A 21,472-nucleotide genomic window follows, 5' to 3' on the forward strand; every position below is an offset into this window, starting at 1 on the left:
ACCTTGACATGTTTTGGCTGCACAGACAAAGTCTGTTTGGTCACTGAAACACATCAGGGTATGTTACTAAAATACAGGTCTAACTACAAGAATGGAATAGAACTGGATTTTCATAAATTAATATTCTATTTTCAAACATAATGATCAAATGCAGTGGGCATATTTAGCTCTGGGAAGAATAAAGGAACCTTCCCCTTCACCTTCTTTGTTCAAAAGTAGATTCTTCCTCTCACTGAATGCATTTAATGTATATGACTGCATATTTTCTTCGTCTGTTGTTCTTCTACTTTGCATGGCAACCCTGACATTTCCTCATTGGACGGATAAAGGTTTTTTAAACTTATATTACTTATTAATTCCATTTGTTGAACCAGAGCCTCATGTTTCTCACATTCCCTGATCATTTACACCGTTTGTTGAATTCTCTTCTCACATGAATTAAAGTCATTCCAAAACTCTTCAAACCTCCTCGGACCAAAGGCCAAACAAGAGCTCTCCTCTTTTCTCCTTACAGATCAGTAATTAGTCTGAACCCACATGTTCTCAGCGGGCGCCTGATCAAACTAAAGCGTGGGAGATGACACCAGTTCAGGTCAATGATGTTGTTAAGGAGAAAGTCCCACTCGGCAACCAAATAACACTGCAAAATTTAAGGCAAACGTTTGGACAAAAATGGTGGACGTGCTTTTGGGCAAGGAGTTCGTTTGAATTTTTCTCAAATTGTGTTTGTTTGGTTCCAAAATTTTAAAAGTCTTCTAAAAGTAAGCCAGAGCAAAATGTGGACCTAACATTGCCAGGGACTTGACCAGGTCTAAACCAGAACCACGACCAAAGGAAGAGTCACTCACTTCAAAAACAGGCTTAAGAATCGTTTAAACTTTGGCTAAACCGGATCTAAATTTAAAAAAAAAATCTCTAAAAATGCATCTTTCCAGGTGGAGGTGCCCTCATCTGTTGGTCTCCATGGAGATGGTATTGCTTTGCCTGGAATGTTCCATAATGTTCAATACAGAATCGTATCGGCAATAAAGCAACACCTGTTCACATGCTTTAGTGTTCTACCTCACTCTTTACGGGGGATTTGAGTTACAGATCAGATCCGTGGAGAGGCATCCACGCTCAGTGTAAGAAGCAATGTTTTTCAGACTCATAAAAACACATATAATTGAATTAATGGAAAATAGATAAGTGTAATGCAGAATATTCCAGGCAAAGTAATAACATATCCATGGATACAATAGAGGGCCGACCCTCACCAGTAGTTATAGCGCACTGTTAAATCAAAACCACTAAAAACACCACGGTTTGGAAGCCGGCCCATTGTCATACATTATAAAATAGTTCATGAGACAAAGCTGCTTTTCGACGTCTCACTAGTGACACCTAATGCACGCAGAGGGAACTTTCAGCGGCTAATCTTTTCATCTTGTTTTGAGCTCATCACATATTCACTTCCCACACAGGCTATAAATGGAGATAGGCCTGGCAGCTTCTCAGAGTGCAATGTTATTTTGTTCAATACATTTAAATAAGTGACACATACAAGACTTTTGCAATGTTTTTTTTTTTCCTCTCACAGGTTGCACAATGTCCCTGTTATGCACGGGGGAAAGTGTGGTGAAAGCAATTATTTTTAACACAGAACTATGGCCCTATTTTTGTATGACTCACTTCCTTTATATGTTTTCCTTTGGGACCCCCAGGGTGAGCAGTGCCTGATGGGAGCCAAGAGAATTTACAGGAAGTTGAAATCGATGTCCCGCTGTGTAATGGGCCAGAGCTTTGCCCTGTCTATGTCGTCTGCTCCGTGCGACTGCAGCGAGGCCGACTTTGAGTGGTGAGTTTCTCTTCTGTCGCACCTTTTTCATCAGATGTAGCTCAGTCGGCAGAGAGCACTACACTGCAAAAAGTCAATATCCACATGAGAGGAAATGACTTGCCTTCAGAATACAGTCGTATTTACTAATCAGGCCTAAACGGTATGATTCGTTTAGTAGCACTGTTTTTCCGAATCATGTGGTTGGAAATTGGATAATAGATTTAAAATACAAAGAGATAATTCAGTCAGAAATACATTGAAGCAAGTCCAAACACAATCTAAATGAGTTAATCCTGAACAAAATTAAGATAGATATTCTATGAACTCAAAAAATAGTTTGTCTAATCCAGATTCATGTGCACGCTTCCATCTGTGACTTGCCCCTGCTGGTCGGAGGCTGTAGTTGCAGATTACCCTCCAGAGTTATCCGAATGTGGTTATATGTCTTAAAACGGTTCACCCCTACTTTTGGAGAAAAGTGAAGGCACAGTGGATGAAATATAAAGGATACACCATGCTTGGTCCCCGCTGTTGTTGGCTTTGGTCTTGGAACCATTGGCCCAATATATTAGACAAGTGGACACAATTTACGGCGTCTCGATTGATAGGACAGAGCATAAAATTGTCTGCTATGCAAACTATGTCCTGCTATATTTGACCAAACCAGAATTGACCAAACCAGTATAAAGTTTTTTTTTTACCAGATTGTAAAAGATAATCACATGACAAGCTTTGAAATGTTTAAAGAATCCTTTGGCTTGGAGAAACATGACTTTTATAGGTATTTACAAATGAATGTTATAACCAAGAACTTAAACAAAGCCATTATAACCCACTGACTGAAATGGTTATCAAGGCTTATAAATCAGAGCTTTCAAGGGGAAAAATATCCAAATTATATCAGTGCACTACTAATCTACTTAAAACAAATGGGAAAGAGAAGTTAATCTTGTTTTGACAGACAACGAGTGGGAAAATATGTGAACATCCCAGTGGAAGACACATGTCTGGAGGGAATTCTGCTGGAAAAATGTGTCACGTTTCTTCATAACACCATGTCAAAGGGCCCATTATTCACAAGGAAATGCAGACTGTTGGAGAAACTGTGGCAGCCAGGAGGCAAACCACTGTCACGTGTTCTGGAACTGTCCTGTCACTCAAACATATTGGAGTGGAATTAACAACGCACTGCAGACTGTTTTTGACACTCACATCCCAGTCAGTTTAACAGACCAATGGAAAAAAAATATATTCAGACATGGTACTTAAATGTAATACTTTTTATGCTGTTTTAAAATGTTATGTATGTTAAGATAAGATGAGATAAGATTTATTTGTCCAGATAATGGGGAAATTTCGTTGTTGCAACACAAGTAGATACAGAAGAAAAGAACAGATAGCTTAAAGGAAGCTTTAAAAAAGAAAACACTCTTAATAGAAAACTCTTATAAACAAAACTCCTATAGACAGAACCTCTCATATTCTTAATAAGGAATAAAGAGAAAAAAGTGAAAACTAAAAAGATAAAATATAAAGAAGATAACATAAGACAAAAGTAAACACTCTTATTTACAGTAGTTATGTGTTGTTATAGTTTGCCCTTATTATCATTTATTACTATGATTTTTATTATTTATTACTATATTATAAAAAAAAAGCAAACAAAAAGAAATAAAGGACACATTATAAAGTTGACATATTATGCTTTCGTGTGGCTTTAATTGGCTTTTGAACATGCTTTTGGTCACCTTGGGATACGTATTTCACATTTTTTAACTTGAAATAACGTCTACATTTGAAAATGAAGCCCTTAGGCGATGTGCATTTGTTGTGAACAGAATGTGACAGAACGAGAGCCCTGTGCAAACACACTTTGACCACAGAACGTGTCTGGTTTATATAACTCCAGGTATGTTGTTGATGAAGAGACAACAATATAATCTGGTTAAAAGCTCAAATATAAATGATAGAATAATGCGCCAATTTATTTTCTTGTTATATTTTGCCATTTTTATACTTGTCAAAGGTTAATGGCTGTATTGTAGAAAACTAATTCTTCAAAGCAGCGTTAGTATCCTCCATCTCTCTGTTCCACAGCTGTAGTTACTATATAAATACTGTAACCTGCTTTCTACAAAATGATCAGCTAAATTAATTTGAGCTTTTCATTTCTCCTTTACGGCGCAGCCTCGGGTGTGCTGGTCTCTTGGGTAAAAGCGGTCTTCTCCACCATAACTCTGCAAGCCTAATCGCTTTCATTAACAATCACAACGCTTTTGCATCTGTGAGCGTGTCGCATTAATTGAACCAATTTGTCCCAATCATTTTAGAGGAAGCAGCGAGGCCTGGGCGTTTAATTCGCAGGACAAACAACTGCCGTGCTTTCAGATGCGCCGCATAAAAACAAAGCATTTGAATATCATTTTGGAGTCCTTTGGTGTTTTTTAATCTGTCTGGGACTGAGGCGCATCAGTCATCTGTTAAGTGAGTGTCACGCCGCGCTCACCTCCATGTTGGCTTCAATTGAATTTGCCTCAGGAAGATCGGATCCGACTTTGTCCTGTGCCTTTTCTTCCCCATTTTCATTCTTATTGCCTGATATAATGTTTTGTGTTTATAATGGATATTTAAATTTTATTTATTTTATTTATTTTATTTATTTTATTTATTTTATTTATTTTATTTATTTTATTTATTTTATTTATTTTATGCTTATAATATTCATGTTTATTTTTATTTATTTATATATATATTTTGAAATAAATAATGATTTTGGGAAAGTGAAATTAATGAATATCGTCATAAAATCAATAATAGACATAGGGAAAAAGGTGACTACATAGGGTGAATTGACTTATTTATTTTCTGCGTTGTTTTATAGTTAATGAATACGCATGTTAATTTAAGTAACATTTGCCGAAGAGCAAAAATGCAAAAACAAGTGAAATGGGCCAAACATTTCATCAAACAACAACAAGCCCTGGTCATGTAAATACCGGAAACATGTGGTCACACAGATTCAACATGAAATACAATGTGAACACATAAATTGTAGTTGTTTGGGCTTTTAAATAATTTCTATATACAGTATTCTCAAAATAATTACATTCTGTCATTTAATCAAGAACATTTGCATAAACACGTCAAAATCGACATTTAAACAAAGACATGCGCGTTATACCATTAATCGTATTCAAGCCCATTTCAAAAGTGTGATTAATTTGCTCCATTTATTTTCCCCGTTTTTATTTTATTTTTTAAAGGATTTTTTAATGGATAATAAAGGCACGCTGCACTTCCTTTATTAAACGGGACAGCGCAGCGTGAAATAGGGATACGACATCGCAGCAATTTGTCAAGAGCCGGATTCAAACTCACAAAGCTGCTCCACGTGGCAGGCATATGTGCTTTCCACTCAACCACGTCACCTGAGTACATGTTGTATTCATGTTCTATCTTGTAAATCATCTCGCATCACCTTAAATTGGAAATATAGTGAACACAGGTGCATAAGAACACATCTAGTTCCATGGACAAGCAGATGAAACCCCTCTAATTGTCCCAGATGATTTCCCGGTTTTGGGCATGGAAAGCATTGTATATAAAAGTAAATAGTATATAAAAGTCTTGATCTAAACACACATTGCCACGTTAATGTTGTTGCAGTGATTATGGCTTTGAGCGACGCACCAGCGGGAAGTGCGCCCCGGCCTTTTGGTTCCACTTGTCGTCCATGTCCAGGAGCTGCTCCACCGGGATGACTTTTCTCAACAGCACCGGGTAAGTACACGCAAGACAGCTCCAACACGACTTTACTTTTACTTTGTTTTTCCATCGACCTGATTACTCCCTCCAAAGCTCAAAATCCACCAGTACTCCAGATTGTGTTTGTCCTGGTTTTAAAAGTAAGTGTGCAAAATGTCACTAGACTCATTTGAATTAACTCAGCGGTCGAATTTCTTCACTATTACCATATTTTCCGGACTATAAGTCGCACTGGAGTATAAGTCGCACCAGCCAAAAAATGCATACTAGAGAAGAAAAAAACATATGTAAGTTGCACTAGAGTATGAAATGCGGTTGCAAGTGTGAAATAAACAAATAATATCACATATAAGTCACTCCGGAGTATAAATATATAAGTTTAAATATAGGTATAAGTCACACCAGCCAAAAAATGCATAATAGAGAAGAAGTTTTAAGTGTGAAAATAACAAATAATAGTCGCTCCGGAGTATAAGTATAAGCAGTGTTGTACCTGAACGCGTTCATTGAACGAAAGTTCATGAACGCGTTCATAATTTTGGTGAACGTGAACTGAACGAACGGTATTACTGCTGAAGAATGAAACTGTGAACGCCTTCATTCTGGTGTCTGTGAACGGCAAAATACGTTCTTTTTATTTTCGTCCAATAAAGTGTCAGATTTCTAGACACTTCCAGGCGGAAAACAACCGTTATGTTGCCCAAAAAGAGCCGATGTCTGGCAAGTGTGGGAGCTCCGAAGTTGTAGAGGCGATAGATCGTGGAAACAGAGATTTTGCGTGTCGCACCGCACTGCGCATGCGCATCAAAACAAAAAGCAGCATTGACGTGACAGAGACAGAGCAGCAGGAGTTGCCCTACGACCATATACGTGAGTTTTATGATAAGGTCGGTGAGGATGGGAACTATCTAACATTTCTGTGCAAACTTTGCCCTGCAAGATTTCCCTCATGTTTTTGACAATATACTGTGGGGCTGAAAGCTGCAACTGTTACTAGTGTGGTGCTGAATGGACAGCACATGGGGGAAGTCTGTTCCTTCAATGTCAATGTAAATCCTGTTTGGGTAAGGATTCAAAATTTGATATGAAGATGAACCCATATTTTCAGCAATAAACTAATAAAATAATTGCTGCCTGTGGTTGTATTTGGGCTGTGGAATAATTTAGAACAATTATAGCATAATATTGAAAAAAATAACTGAACTAGTTCATTTTTGGAGCTGTGAACTTAATTCAAAATTTTGAATTATGAACTATGAACTGAACTAGTTCACTTTAAAATGTATGAACTATGAACTGAACTAGTTCATGTAGAAAGTGAACTTTCCCAACACTGAGTATAAGTATATAAGAATAAATATAAATATAAGTCGCACCCCGGCCAAAACAATGAAAAAAGGCGCGACTTATAGTCCGGAAAAAACGGTAGGTCACGTTTACAGGATCTGTCTCAATCCCTGTATAATTACTTTGCCTTTTCACATACATTAACAATGCTCTTATTGGGTTTTTTCATATGAGAAATCAAAGCAGAATACATAAGACATATTGTATTTGATGGTTTGTTTCCCCCTGTACTGCAATGCGTACTGTTATTGTGTGCCTTTGGGCAATACACTGCACCTACATGACTTTGTAGAACTATGGAAGGTTTCGGTTTGAACGGAAAACAATAACACAACGTATCGCTCCCTATTGCATAATTATCTTTCTTGAGTACATTTTTACATTCTACCACATTTGTATACAGCAGATTAATTTGTTTCTTGGGGACGGACGAGGACAGATTGAGATGGACTGAATAATGAAAATCACTTTGACAAAACAATTACAATCCGCATGAGGCTAATAATGAGACTAACTGAAAGACAATGTCACTGCTTTGAAAAAGGTCCAAGTGCACTTCATTAAGACTCACTGTGAAAGTGTTTTATGACCAAAGAGTCAGATCTAAGTCACTCTACTGTGTCAAGACACTTTATAACAGACTCCTGACTAAAACACGGCATTTCTGTTGCATTTTTCTATCCTTAGATATATATATTTGCAAGCCAGAGAAATACATAAATAAGAAAAATTTAAAAAATACTAAAAAGTAAAACACAACTTAACACATTTTTATCACAAGCAAAATGACTAAAGAATCAACCATTTTTATTAGTAATTCCTTTTCACTTAAACCTTGAAGGGGTTAAGTGAAATAATAAAACTGGTATTTTATGTCTTTATGGAGATTGTCAGACAATATATATCACATCAATCAAACAAAAATGCGTATGTCTTTAAACATTATAGTTGAGATTGTATTCTCAAAAAAATGTGGGAAATAAAACTAAAGCGCAGAAATAGAGGAATTGTTTTAACATTTATGACATCCTGAGATATATTGTCTAGTTTTAATTGAAAGTGAATTAAACCATCTCACACCACACTGAACTGGATAAAGAATATAGTGAAAACAGTATAATGAAATATGCATAATTGTGCGGGTAATGGTAGTGGTAATAGTTTGCAGTAATAAATAAGTGATAGTGTGAACTTCAATGTGATACTTGTGCTCTTAAAGTCTGAAAGCTGCTGCAGTCTTGATGTTTCTCTCCAGCGGCACATCTCTGGCAAAAGGGCATGTTGTTTTTCGTACAACAGTCTCCACTCAAAACAGCAGAAGTACAAAGACAGGAACTGAAGTGCCATCTCTACTCAGCTCACACTAAAGTTTTCCAGCGCACACTCGGCTCAACGTGAACATCATCAAATAAACATCATCAAGGAAGCTCATGATTCAATATAGGTGTTTTTGTAGTGTAGACTCCCTTGATGGTCGCGTCCTTGGGTGGGACACTTCACTCACCTTGAACAAGTGTGAACCTTGTAAATGAAAGTGTGATGGGATTTTTATTTGAGACATCATTTATTATGTTTGATAATCATACCGACACTCATAAGACACATTTCGTTTCCAAATCCATCTTCAAATAACTACATTATATACTACATTTGTGTTTTTATTTAAAATATATATAAATTCAGTAGTGTGCTGGACTGATACAGAATTATCATCATATACAATAAACATCACAACATGTAGATATTCTCAGCCTCACCTTTTTGAGCATTAATCATAGAAAAACAGAAATAAATCACTAAGTCTTAGAGTTTAACTGTTTAAACCAACATTAAACCTATTGTCTGGTCATGTGTTTATCTGAAACATATGACTACACATATTAATTATGAAATACTAGGTCTAGACTTAAGTTGTAGCCAGTATTTTGGATTTGTGGCATTTCTAGAAGTGCGAAAGGTGTAAAATCTTCTGTCTTGTTAAAACTGCATTAAAACTGACGTGCAGTGGGATTAATTATGATTATTCATATTTCAATGGTGATTTATAAATAAAGTTTTCAATCGACTTCAACTAAATGCCCTCTATAATAAAGTTTTTGATTTGTTTGTGTTTAGCTACAGGAAGGTGGTGTCTAATAACTGCACAGCGGGAGTGAGTGTGCAGTACACGGCGCGACGGCAGCCCTGTCCCATCCAAGCACCCAAGGGTCTGCACCTGGTCACCAGCGAGGGAACCCACACCGCCAACCTCGGAACTAATGTCACCTTTCTCGTGTTTCTGGAGGAGGTAAGACATGCTCATACAGGGAGATGTTAGTGGTTTAAGGCTGTAGAATAGAATCCACCTTTACATTATCTAAGATGAGGCCAGTATTCAATATAGCTTTTATATATTAAGGCGTTACAGAAATATCCAGTAGAACAAACTTTTAACCATGTTATAACATTGCGCCCTTGTCCACAACATACTGGGAGTAGCATTTAGCTTCATTCACGCTGTTTGGTGAGTCCTTTCCGCTCTGAGCTTGACAAAACACTTGCTTCCAAGTTTCCCAGATTTCTGATATCATATGTACCGTGTTTTTAAGTTATTTATTCATTGCTAGACTCGCTCTGAGCATTTCTGCCATCAAAATGCATTACATTAGCATGTCGGGAGAAGCTAGCTTTTGTTTACCTCCCCTTTGAAATTTCCTGATGAGGGGAAGTCTGACTTATAAAAAGTAATGTATGCTTTCAGTAGATACATTATTTTAAGTTCTAAAAAATGAGATGCTAAAGCAGAAGTGCTCAAGAACCAATATAAAAAAGCCAATATAAAAAAATGCGTATGCGTCCTTTAATTTTAAAGTATATCCTGATTATTGCCAAGGTCCAATATTAAACCACAGTGCATTTTGTTCAAGGGCTACATGAATTCATATGGTTTCATATGAGTTTTATGTTGTTTTTTGTTGTTTTTACCACATCAAACTCAAAGACTCAGTGGTCTTGCTCAGTAATCTGTTCTTCTGAATGAACTGTAAGTGTAATAAAACACATTTGGACATGTCCTCTCGTGTAGGGCGATGGGGCGCGGACCAGCATCACGCTGGACTTTGGAGACGGACACGCTGTGACTTATTCCAACGTGAGCTCCATCGAGGAGGGCATCAAACACATTTACAAAGCCGTGGGCATCTACAAAGTGACAGCCACCGGAGAAAACCCACTGGGCTCTGAGACTGCGGTGCTCTACCTCCACGTCCACTGTGAGTCTGAGCTGCAAAAAGAGTTATTGTTACTGTGAGCTGGATATGTAGGCTTATTTTTGGGGATTTTAGATGACTTTACTTGTTTTACTGTGGGTAAGTTCACACCAGCGCACACAAGGCATCAAACTTGGGTCTAAACTACATCTAAACCTGGACTATACTGGGACTAAACCAGGACTTCCTTTCCTACATCAGACTAAACTGGGCCAGAACAAGGACCAAAGTAAGACAAGTATGAAAGTAACCTTTATTTAGAAATTGACTTTCAGAAAAATAATTGAAACAAAAAAATAAAAAAAACATCACATTGTGTTTCATTCAATTCAAACTACAATACAAAAATGTCTGTGTACAAATACATGGGTCTGACAAGCTCTGGCAATATTTTTTGGGCTCATGTGTAGGGCAGATTTTCATAATTTCCTCCAAAATATATTAATTTGAATGACAAAAGTTACAGTTGGCATGAAACAAATATAAAAAAAGAAAAATAATATGAATAGAAACAATGCTAAGACATTCACAACCTCCACAACGCCTTCGTCGCATTTAAATAAAGCTTCATGTTTTTCCTTTATGCTGTTTGTCGTTCAGAACCAAATATTGAGATGTACAAATGATGTGCCAAAACATAATTACCTGGCTTTATAATAATATATGTAATCGATTGGTGATGAGTAGGTATTTCTTATTCATGTATTAATTAATGTATTGAATTTAAAAGAGAAAATGATGGGTTATGGGGATCACAGCTGCGTTTTAAGCTGAAATGTGTAGAGACATGTGCTTTGGGCTTAGTGCTAAGGCTGGGATTAGACCAGACACCATCAAAGAGAAGAGGCTCAGGATGCAAAGTGCAGGCGCATTACAAAGTGAAAATAACACACAGCACAGGGGACAATGGGATATTTTTGATTTGATTTATTTTCTGCATTATTTAATCCTGAAGTAAAAATAAATTTCAATAAAATAGCACTACTTTGTACTGTAAAAGTAAATTGTTTACAGTAAAACATACTACAGAAAGAGCTGATTAATAAAAAAAAAAAAATGGTTTTGTTGTAAATATAAGGTATAAGTTGATACTTCTGTATTTTATCAGATGTTTCAAAAGCAACACATTTATGTTCAATTTACATAATTTAAATTGTAATCGGGATATGACAATACCACCTGTAACTTCAGCTATTGCCTCATATGGTTTCACATAATTGTTGAATGAACCAACAAAACGTTGGAAAATCAAATGATTAAAAGTCTTTAAAGTCTATATGACAAGTTCTATTTTTTCTAATTATCACTTTGTTTGGTGAGATAGTCCCTGTGGTTAATAAGTATCACAGTTTTCCATCAGTCAATTTGCAGTTTGTGGAGAAAATGTGACGAATAAAAGTTGAAAATGACTGGAAGTAAGTGCTGAGTTCTACAGAAGAAAATTTTCACATAACGTATACCTTTTTATGACAGTTTCAACAGTCATTTAACAAAATAATTGTGTTCTCAGGTGTAATTATTTGTCAAATCATAACTGTGACTTAATGTACTTGTTTACAATCTGGTTGCTAAGTAACACTTGTGGAATTACATCTACTTATGTCATATTGGCTGGCCATGTCAAACCAGGAAGTAACATAATAAACGTCAAATTATTGCCAAATTAGAGAAAAACAGGCAAAATATTTAGTACAATTTTAAGTATAATCATATTTATTTTGATTTACTGAAAAGTGTAGTCTAATGTGTCGTATGGACTTTCACGTTAAATGTTTTTGTATGTTTTATCCTGCTTTAATTCAATGGTAAAAAACGAATCAAAAGCATAAAAACAACAACATTGATACACAAATGAAAGACTTGTAACAGGAGGCCGTGAAAGGAAGCCGGGACACTGTAGTAAATTAAAAAAAAAAAAAACAATTTGGGTTGTATCTTTGACAGTGTAGTTTCACTGAGGAGCTGCAGGGGGAGCTCTATCACTGAAATCCATACTTAGTTCTGCTTTAAGGATGGGAACTAGTTTGTTTAGTCCATTTCTAGTCTTTTTGATACATGTTCCAAGCAAATGGAGCTGAATAGGCTTCCTTCCCCAGCTCTGTGCGGGCGTAAGGGCGTGTTTTATTTTTCATAAGTTAGAAAATGATTGTAATACCATCTATATCTTTAAAAAGCAAAAAACAAACCTTCCCCAACATGTTTTAACCACACAAATTTCCCTATCGCACCAACACAAACTTGCATTTCCACTTTTCTAAGCCATGTGATGTGCATTCATGCAGATAGGAGTCTCTTGGAGGTTTTTACGCATTCAACTATTCCCCAGTTTCTCCATTCTTTATCACACTGAGCAGGATTGTAACTGTCAGCATGTACTGTATACAGTCTTTATCTCTCCACAGACCACGGTCCCCTCCCATCTCCAAACAAACAAGTCAGATAGAACAAATCCCATTTCGCTGGAGTTGGCTTATTCCTGAAAATCGGGTTTTTCAGAGCCTATATAAAAAACGGCGGGAGTAATATGTGGTAAGACTGACCACCGGCGCCCCCTGTGGCTTTAGGGTGACAGATGTAATGGAGCTGACTTATTGATCAGGGAGTGCGGCTGCTCTCTCCAATCTGTCAATCCTATGTGCCAGCCCGTACGAAATAGAGCCGCGGCGTCCTCGGGAGTCTCGCGGATGAAAAATAACACACAGATGGTAAGCAACACAGGCGCGAGGGCAGCAGAGAATACTGAACAAACTACTTGCTCCTATAAGCTTCATACGTCTATACTTGACCATATGACACAGTATTTCAGTATTACAGTTGTTTATGTCGTTTTTAAGGGTAAAGTTCGATACACGAGATATGGGATCAGCTGAATATCTTTGTCTTTATTCGAACAGTATCTGTGACGTGCAGCGACTATTATGGTTGGGCGAACAGACTTGGGGGGTTCATCAATATTTAGTGGTTAACATTTGAACGCAAAAGTGAACAAAAAAAAAACACGGAGAATGTCAGTCTCGAACCCGCATAAAGGTTAGTTGTCCATCATTCTGAGCTAAACTTCCTGGATGGGCTGAATAGTCTCACTTCATCGATGAATTCATTACACATATTGGCATATGTTGTTACAATACTGCCTGTATTTCTAAGTAACGTCTAATCCAGGGGTGTCCAAACTTTTTTTCACCAAGGGCCACGTTTTGAAACTTATACGGGGCAGAGGGCCACAAACAACTTGACAATGTTGAATTTGTTGAATGACAAAGTGAATCATTCGAAATTTTGCATTTGACGTGATTGCAATGAGCCTCCACACCTTTAATTAGACCTAGAACATTAGTAATAGGTTGGTATAACATCATTATGCCTGAATCTTACCAATTTCACAGTAAAAAGTACTGCTTTTTGTTGTTTGGGCCAACATAGCAGGAAGCTGGAGGGCCAACAAAAATGGTCTAAGGGCCGCATTTGGCCCCCGGGCCCTAGTTTGGACATGCCTGGTCTAATCAGTATGAAAGGGAACAGAGCCTGAGCTACAAGCAAAGATGTTTTTAAAGTCCATTTGTTGAAACGTGGCGCTGCTGTTGCCTCTCTTCTCCTCTGCACATGCTCAGTTTGGGCAGAACCTGCAAACATCAAAGATTCTCACACGGCTTTATTCGTCGTGGTTTGAGGCTGTTGTCCTCGTGTCCTCGAGTGTGCAGAGCTCTAAAAGAAGCTGCTCTCTGCTCTGATTCTAAAAGCTCATGTTAGAGCGGAGCACGAACGGGCCACGGGTTCATTTCCTTGGACCGACGAAACATAAAAGAATGCACATTTATAGAAACGCACAAATTAGAAAAACAAATCATATCTTAAGGTTTAACAGAAACACACACTTTTTAATCACTTATTTAATGTTGTCACTTGTGGACATAACGATGGAAAGAGTGACCAAAGTACTCAATGACAGTTACTTCAAGCTAAATATTACTCGAGTAAAAGTATGGTGTCAGAAAATGATCCAGAGCATTGCTATTTCTTCAGAAAGTTGTAAATATCAGTGAGCTACATAAGAAAAAGACATGTTGAATAAGGCTGAGCAAAATAATATGTCTGTTTGCTGTAACCCGACCGACCCGGTATGAAACTAGCCGACTGAGAAAAAGAAAATCTGCATTTTGTTGAAAAAACGTCAAAATCTTTCATTTTTCAATTATTTCGCCGACTCACCGACCGGCCTTTCCTAAACCGCCATGTTGAATATTTTTATCACGCTTGTAATCTTTCATCCCAAAAGCACTGATAAAGCATGCGCAACGCATGTGAGTCTTCATGTTCGGTCCTACACATGCTACTGTAACAAAACAGAACGTGCAAAACTTTTACAAGTTGGTTTGCCTCTGCCGGCGCCACTCAAGTGTCCATAGTGTATGTCACTCTCTATCACGGTGTGACTTGATTTAAATTTGACTTACGCAATGCATTCTGGGATTGAGATATCTTAAAATCGTGAGATTTAGTCTCCCGATCGGGTTGAACAAGACGTTTTCCGTCATTGACTGTTGAAGCCTGACTCCTGGCGGTCACTCCGAGTCAAAAAATTTAGATCTTTTTTTTTGCCTTCAAAGTAAAAAAAATAAGAATTTGCCTACCGTCCGACCCACTTGAAAAATGTTGACTCGGGTTACAGCAAACAGACAATTTATTTGGGGCAGCCTAATGATAAAAAAAGTCTTCAAAGTCAAGCATAGTTGAATTAAAATAGTAAAAGACAATTGCTAATTGTACTTCACACAGTCCTGTTTGGCATAGACAGAAGTACAAGAAAATAATCACTTCCATCTCCACTTCCTCGACGTTGTATTCCACTCTTTCGCATTTCATATTCTGCTTTAAAGTCTTACGTTCCCTTCCTCTCTCGCACTAACTCTGTGATGCATGTGTGTTGTGGAGTAGGTCAGCTGGAGTATATCCATCTCTCGGCTCCCTTTGTGGCGGTGCGGAATAAGGAGGTGAACCTGACTGCCGTGCTGTGGCCCAGCCAAGTGGGAACGGTCACCTACATCTGGTGGATTGGAAATAACACCGAGGTAACTCCCGAGACTTCCACTTCCTCTCCACGCCTCCGCACGTCTCGCTCGTACTCTTTCGCACCTCTGCCCCGTTTGTAATTAAGTAGGTTGCTGACTCCTCGGCTCGAAACTACGCAATCATTACTTCTGTGCAGAACCAGGTTGCAAAAAACGTGTGCCCTTGTTAATAAGTTTGAAACTGATTGTGCAAAATGCTGAGGTGTCAGATAGAGTTTAATTACTGATGGCCACTGAGCTGTGGATATCAGTTATTCTGGCTCAAAACTTTCCTAAGTAACTTTTTAAAACGAATCAATGCATCAACGCGCAAAGAATATTTATGTCACACAAGTTTTATGTCGCAAGAAAGTAGTTCGTTATTTAGTCTGTTTTGTAGCTGTTTTTGTTGTTGTTTTTTTTAATTGAGACAAAAGATACATAAACTGCCAAAACAAATGTACTTAAAAGTGAGCGTTATTTGTTTACTTGTCTAGTTCTAGTTTGGATTATTTAGGTCACACTATTCTGTAATTGTAAGAACTAACAACTAATAATTGTGAGAATCGTTGACTGCAACAATAACTCATTTTAGTTCACTCTATATTGCTAAAAAAGTAAAACTACATGTAAAGTACTCTGTTTATGTGACGATATCCTTGTCCTAGTATCCTTTATGATTTCATAAAGCTAAATGTGTGAAAGAAAGACAATTAAGGATTCTACTGCCAACAATTGTGAATAATTGTAAAATTGTGATGTTTCTTTTGACAATAATCGTAACACCTACATTTGATATCGTGAAATCCTTAGTTTCGATGTATAGTTTCCTCATGCAGCTCAGTTTGACTTCTTTTAAGGCGTTCCTGACTGAACAGCAATGCACTTTATTAAGCTCACTTATTTGCACATAAAGTAAGAACAAATGTATTGGCAGATTTATTTATCACCCGGCTAAACTATCTTGAAACAAGTGTTAAATGTAATGAAAGTTAAATGATATCGATCACACGAGCCATTCATCTAACCTAGGCAAACATACTCAAGTAGTGGCCGGCAATCGTATTGATTACATGGATATATGTATTAATCTCATTAAAAGCATTGGCTCTTTTAGGTATATTTGAATAAACATTGCTGACTTTCTCAAAATAATGAGATTGGTCATGTGCCAGGTTGTTGCAGCGTTGCTTATTTCCATCTGTTTTCCCTGGAGATGTGGATATTCAATCACATAAAGGCAACATCTTGAAAGCATTTAAACAGGACCAATATTATATGTTCAAATTTCAAATGACTGTTTAAGTGTTGGGTGTTTTTGTCTGTGATATAAGGCATTCCACCTTTTTTATAACGCTATACAGAAGGTGTATCATTGCAAAAGCCAGATTTGCTTCTAATGAAAACCCAAGCGTAAATCCCAATTCTCAGGCCGAACAGATGCAGCGCACACTTAACACCTCTGCTCTGCTTTATTTAGAAACGCTCCAGTTTGTGTGATCTGTCTTCATAATTGCTCGCGTGTAAATATGTTTGTTCAGCGCTCGCACTGGGCCCTCCTCCTCCGCCAGGTCGGACAGTTACGTCTGGTGGCGCTAACACGAGCCGCGGCCGCATTAGCATCGCGGCTCAATACGAAGAACGAATGCAGAGAGAATAATGAGTCACTGCGGGTCATCTCTGTAAAAGCCGGGACTCCGGTGGGACGAGGCTCCAAGCTGTGTGCAACTGTGCCCCGTGCGGCCCTCGAGACAGGAAGTGACGCCAACTAGCAAACTAAAAAGACTTGCAAGAGTGTTAGTAGTAGATGTTGTGGTACTATTTGCGGTCTTCATTGTGATTAAGCAGTACTTCCTCTGACGGGAATTAGTGATGGACGATATCAGTGATTTCTGGATCGAGCTGATACCAAGTAATACTGTGGCAAGTATTGCAAAACCGATCCAATACCGATACCAATGAGTTTTGTATTCAAGATTTATTTTTACATGATTTTTTTCTCCTACACAACGTGAACTGATCTATAAGTAAACATATTATGTGCAGGTGAGTTTTATATAAGAGTGTTTTTTTATTGTTTACTTCTGTGCCTACTTTATGTTGCAACACTGAAATTTCCCCATTGTGGGACGAATAAAGGCTTTTCTTATCGTATCTCATGAGCTAAAATACAAACAGTGTATTTCTAAATGGTCATAAATAAATAAATTATAGAATAAATAAATACATTTTCAGAGACATTTTTAGTATTGATATTTTAGAATTAGAATCAATTCTTTTTGATTACTCAGTCAGCGTCTAAAGGATCATTAAAGCTAAAGGATCATTAACGTATTTTTTTTTATCCGATTTTAGGAAGCGTTGTTTTATAAATAATTGATCATTAATAATGGAACACAAAGAGAACTGCGGCTTGAGCAAGCTTTAAATGTAATCTCTATGCCACTGCTTGTATATTATACTATTTCTATCCACTTTACGTGCAGCCTAACACATGAACACTGTACAAATATGAGATGTTGAAGGGCCTGTACCTGACTTTTATTTCTTCTACACTCCAAACATCCAAACATTGTATTGTAAAAGCAGCTGTTTGTGAATGAAATGGGACTGAAAGTCAATATTGTGACGTGATGTGATTACCTCGCAGAAAGTGGCAGTTCTGAAGCAGCCGAAACATGTCAACAAGTTACATTTCCAAACTAAATTGTCTTTAAAAATCACCTACTGATATTTTTGAGTGCAATTGTGAAAAACAGACAATTTTATTCAATCAGAGTTGAGAAACATCTTGGAAAAATGCTTGATTATCCCAGACAGTTGCTCTAAAACAGGGGTGTCATACTCATTTTGGGTTGCGGGCCAAACATAATATGAAAAATAAAAAAAATATTGGAAAGTAATAGCCTTGTCATAGTTATGTGTTGCATTGTTGCACAGAACTGCAGCAAAATATTCATGCATCAGCAGCAGGAGCAAGAACATGGACTTGCTGCACAAACTCAATATGAGCTCACTATTTTCATAGTTGAAGTTTATCTTAGTGACAAATTATTCATGTAATGAATCAAAGTGCTTTGTGTTTGTGTTCAGTCACATTAGTGTGTTCACAGTCATGTTCATACTTTATTACACTCTGACCTGTGTTTTTACCTGAGGCTCCTGATCTGTCCAGGTTTTGCACTGGTTCGGATGTTTTCCTCAAAGAAGTTTGTTTTCTGGTTGTTAGCTCCACATTAGCGTCACTTTTAGCTCCACATTAGCGTCACTTTCAGATCTCTGCTCATGTCTGTAAAGTGTGCAACGCACTTCAGCGCTGAGCAGTGCGGGGGAGGGGCACATGTTTGACACCTCTGCTCTAAAATCTGTTTTTCACTCATGGTTCAGAATCCGGTAGAATATAGCGCTTTTTCTGTGAACATTGTATCTGTAAATGTCATCCAGTCACTCGTGTGTTTGTGTGTTTGTGTGTTTGTGTGTTTGTGTGTGTGCAGCAGCCCCTGATCACTCTGGAGGGCAGTGTGGCGTGCACGTTCTCCCAGGAAGGAGCCAACACTGTGACCGTGCAGGTGTCCACGGGCAGCTCCATAATGCAGGACAGGAAAAACATTGCAGTCCATGGTGAGCCAGCATGCTGACCCTACACAACCGCAAACATGTAAAGTGCAGGCTTTCAGGTGACATCACAACACGCAGAGGTCAAAAGGGTCACTTTTGTTTCCTGGTGTGACGTTGTCTTTTTTATTTGGATATTTTTTCACAACTTCAAGCGACAAAGTTCATGGTCTGTTTGATTCTGTGGAACTGTTATGGCTTTAGCTGAAATGTTCTACTATGGCATTCAATTCATTTATCTCCATGGAGACAAGCAGGCAGCACCAACGGGCCAAGTTACAGGTCACGGTTTGTATTCAAAGAGGTTTTTTTGTGCAAAAATGTTGCATACCATACTTTAAGTGACATCCTACATGAAGCTTCTGATGAACAGTATAAAAGGAAACCTCAAAGTGGAAACCTTGGTTTTCAGAGATGAGGTCAAAGGGAAGTTTGAGCAAGTTTGTGAAATGTTTTTTGTTGTTCGTTCGAGCGTGTTTGGTAAGAATTCACCTCAAATATTTGGAGAGGTGTTCAATTAAAAAAAAACATAATAATCAAATGAATACTCCTCATGACAGACAAACTTAAGAGGATTAATTATGTTTTCCATAAAATTAAAATTAAAAAACGTTTCAAAATTACAATAAATTAAAAAAAAAGTTGATCAGTTTAATGTAGGTTCTTGTATTGGGGGCCATGAGTGACAAGAGGCAATAAATGATTCCACATAAATCGTGTCCCTTATGCATTGAAATGTGTATTATATTTCCCCCATGGGGGCTGTCCATTACAGTGTCTCCGTTGCCCTCATTGCAGTAAATGTATTTGATTGCATTAGCATCTAGTTAAATATGCACTGGTGGCAGATATGAATATTGCTGTGCTGAATGTACTGTATATGTTTAGTACAGTGTGAGCCAATTCCTCTGTGGCTTTGGGCAACATTTGTCAAAGTCACCCAAAGATAAAGCACAATGTACATATACAACGTTATATCATTCAGCTAAAACATCGCAATCCCAGACTTCCCCAGACTTCTCTTCTTCAAACTTGCATTTTTCTTTTTCTATCCAACAAAACTGATTGTTATGGTTACTGAAGAATACTTTATTTGCTGAAGCTAACTTATTTTCAGACCTATATCAGGCCTAAAGTTGGGCTAAACATGATCTATAATAAGAATAATATAAACCATGATTAACAGATTTGTCACTAAATAAATTCAATTCAATTCAATTTGTTTCTTTAACACCCAAAATCACAACAGCTGTTGTCTCGGAGGGCGACAGTGAGAACAGATTAAACAATGTTCCTAGGGACTTGGCAATGTCCCAGCATCCTGTGTCCTTCTCGGCCAGGAAAAACTACAAAACCTCTTTGGGAAAAAGTTGAAACCTGGAGGAGTTCCAGAGTGAAGGAGACGGACGCGAGAGAGACAGTGGAGCTGGAGCCACTCGGGAGGAGAACCAGTTCTTCAGCAGGAGAACCAGTTCTTCGGGAGGAGAACCAGTTCTTCAGCAGGAGAACCAGTTCTTCGGGAGGAGAACCAGTTCTTCAGCAGGAGAACCAGTTCTTCAGGAGGAGAACCAGTTCTTCAGGAGGAGAACCAGTTCTTCAGGAGGAGAATCAGTTCTTCAGGAGGAGAACCAGTTCTTCAGGAAGAGAACCAGTTCTTTAGGAGGAGAACCAGTTCTTCAGGAAGAGAACCAGTTCTTCAGGAGGAGAACCAGTTCTTCCAGGCAGATGAAGAACCGTTCATATGGAGAAGAGACCACTTCTCCAGGGACTCGATGATCATCTGGGTCCACAGGTCATCGATGTGCCTGTCCCACTCCCCCTGGAGGAGAAGTGGGGAAAGAAGAAGAAAAGGCAATGAACAGATCGCAAGTGAAATAAATGATTAAATATTGTTTGATAGAATAAGTAGTCTTTAGCAGAGGATAGTGCTCAAGATGCCATACTTCCCCCAGCACAGTTGCTCCTAGGGCAGCGTAGCTGAAACTGTAGGTTTATATTTCTGTTCCTAACGGTCCTGACCATAAGAGATTTCAAAGAGCAACGTTTTAAGCCTGGTCTTAAATGAAGAGACTGTGTCGGCTCTTTAACATTCCATAATACAACACTCTACCTCCTACTGTGCTTTTAAAATAAAGACTCAAACTGTAGAGTGGCCCACATACCATCAGAGGGTGCCCACAGCTTGAGAAACACTTGAAATAAACATGGAACTCTTCTTATTTTAATAGGCCCGTTTTACCAACCCTAATTTGTTGGGGTTTGGGGTTAAGGCAGAAACGTCACATTAACGCTAATAAATGTGTTCCCTGCATCTGTTATTCAGAAATACTATTAATTCAAATCAGTAATTCATTTGCGAAGACATTTACGTCCGGGTTTAAGTAAATGTTAAAGAAAAAAAAATCAATATCTAGATACTAAGCAATACTGAAAATGGATAAATACACGCAAAACAAATCACATACGTTAGACTAAAGTAACAATTTGTGTTGAAAATGTAATTATTTTGTCTAAAAAAAAAGTGGTTTTATTATCATTGCGGTGTCAAAATCGTTTTAGAAACTCAAACTAATTCAAAAATCTAAACCTTTTCCTTAAACCCAGTCCTTTAAGAGCTTCTAAATACTCGA

At 37.8% G+C, this 21,472-nt stretch overlaps 1 protein-coding gene across 1 annotated transcript in view; it reads left to right on the forward strand.

The window, feature by feature from the left end:
• Nucleotides 1–21,472, forward strand: part of sorcs1 (sortilin-related VPS10 domain containing receptor 1) — a 318,946-nt gene that overhangs the window by 283,732 nt on the left and 13,742 nt on the right. Inside the window, exons 16-21 of the mRNA XM_072462766.1 lie at nt 1,704–1,837; nt 5,486–5,599; nt 9,047–9,218; nt 9,996–10,182; nt 15,115–15,248; nt 18,722–18,848. Of these exons, the coding sequence (XP_072318867.1) occupies nt 1,704–1,837; nt 5,486–5,599; nt 9,047–9,218; nt 9,996–10,182; nt 15,115–15,248; nt 18,722–18,848 (868 nt within the window). The remainder of the gene's footprint in view (nt 1–1,703; nt 1,838–5,485; nt 5,600–9,046; nt 9,219–9,995; nt 10,183–15,114; nt 15,249–18,721; nt 18,849–21,472) is intronic.

Source organism: Eucyclogobius newberryi, unplaced genomic scaffold, assembly GCF_026437365.1.
Source record: "Eucyclogobius newberryi isolate DKJ021-1_F unplaced genomic scaffold, fEucNew1.0.hap1 SCAF_4, whole genome shotgun sequence".
Taxonomy (NCBI): Eukaryota; Metazoa; Chordata; class Actinopteri; order Gobiiformes; family Gobiidae; genus Eucyclogobius; species Eucyclogobius newberryi.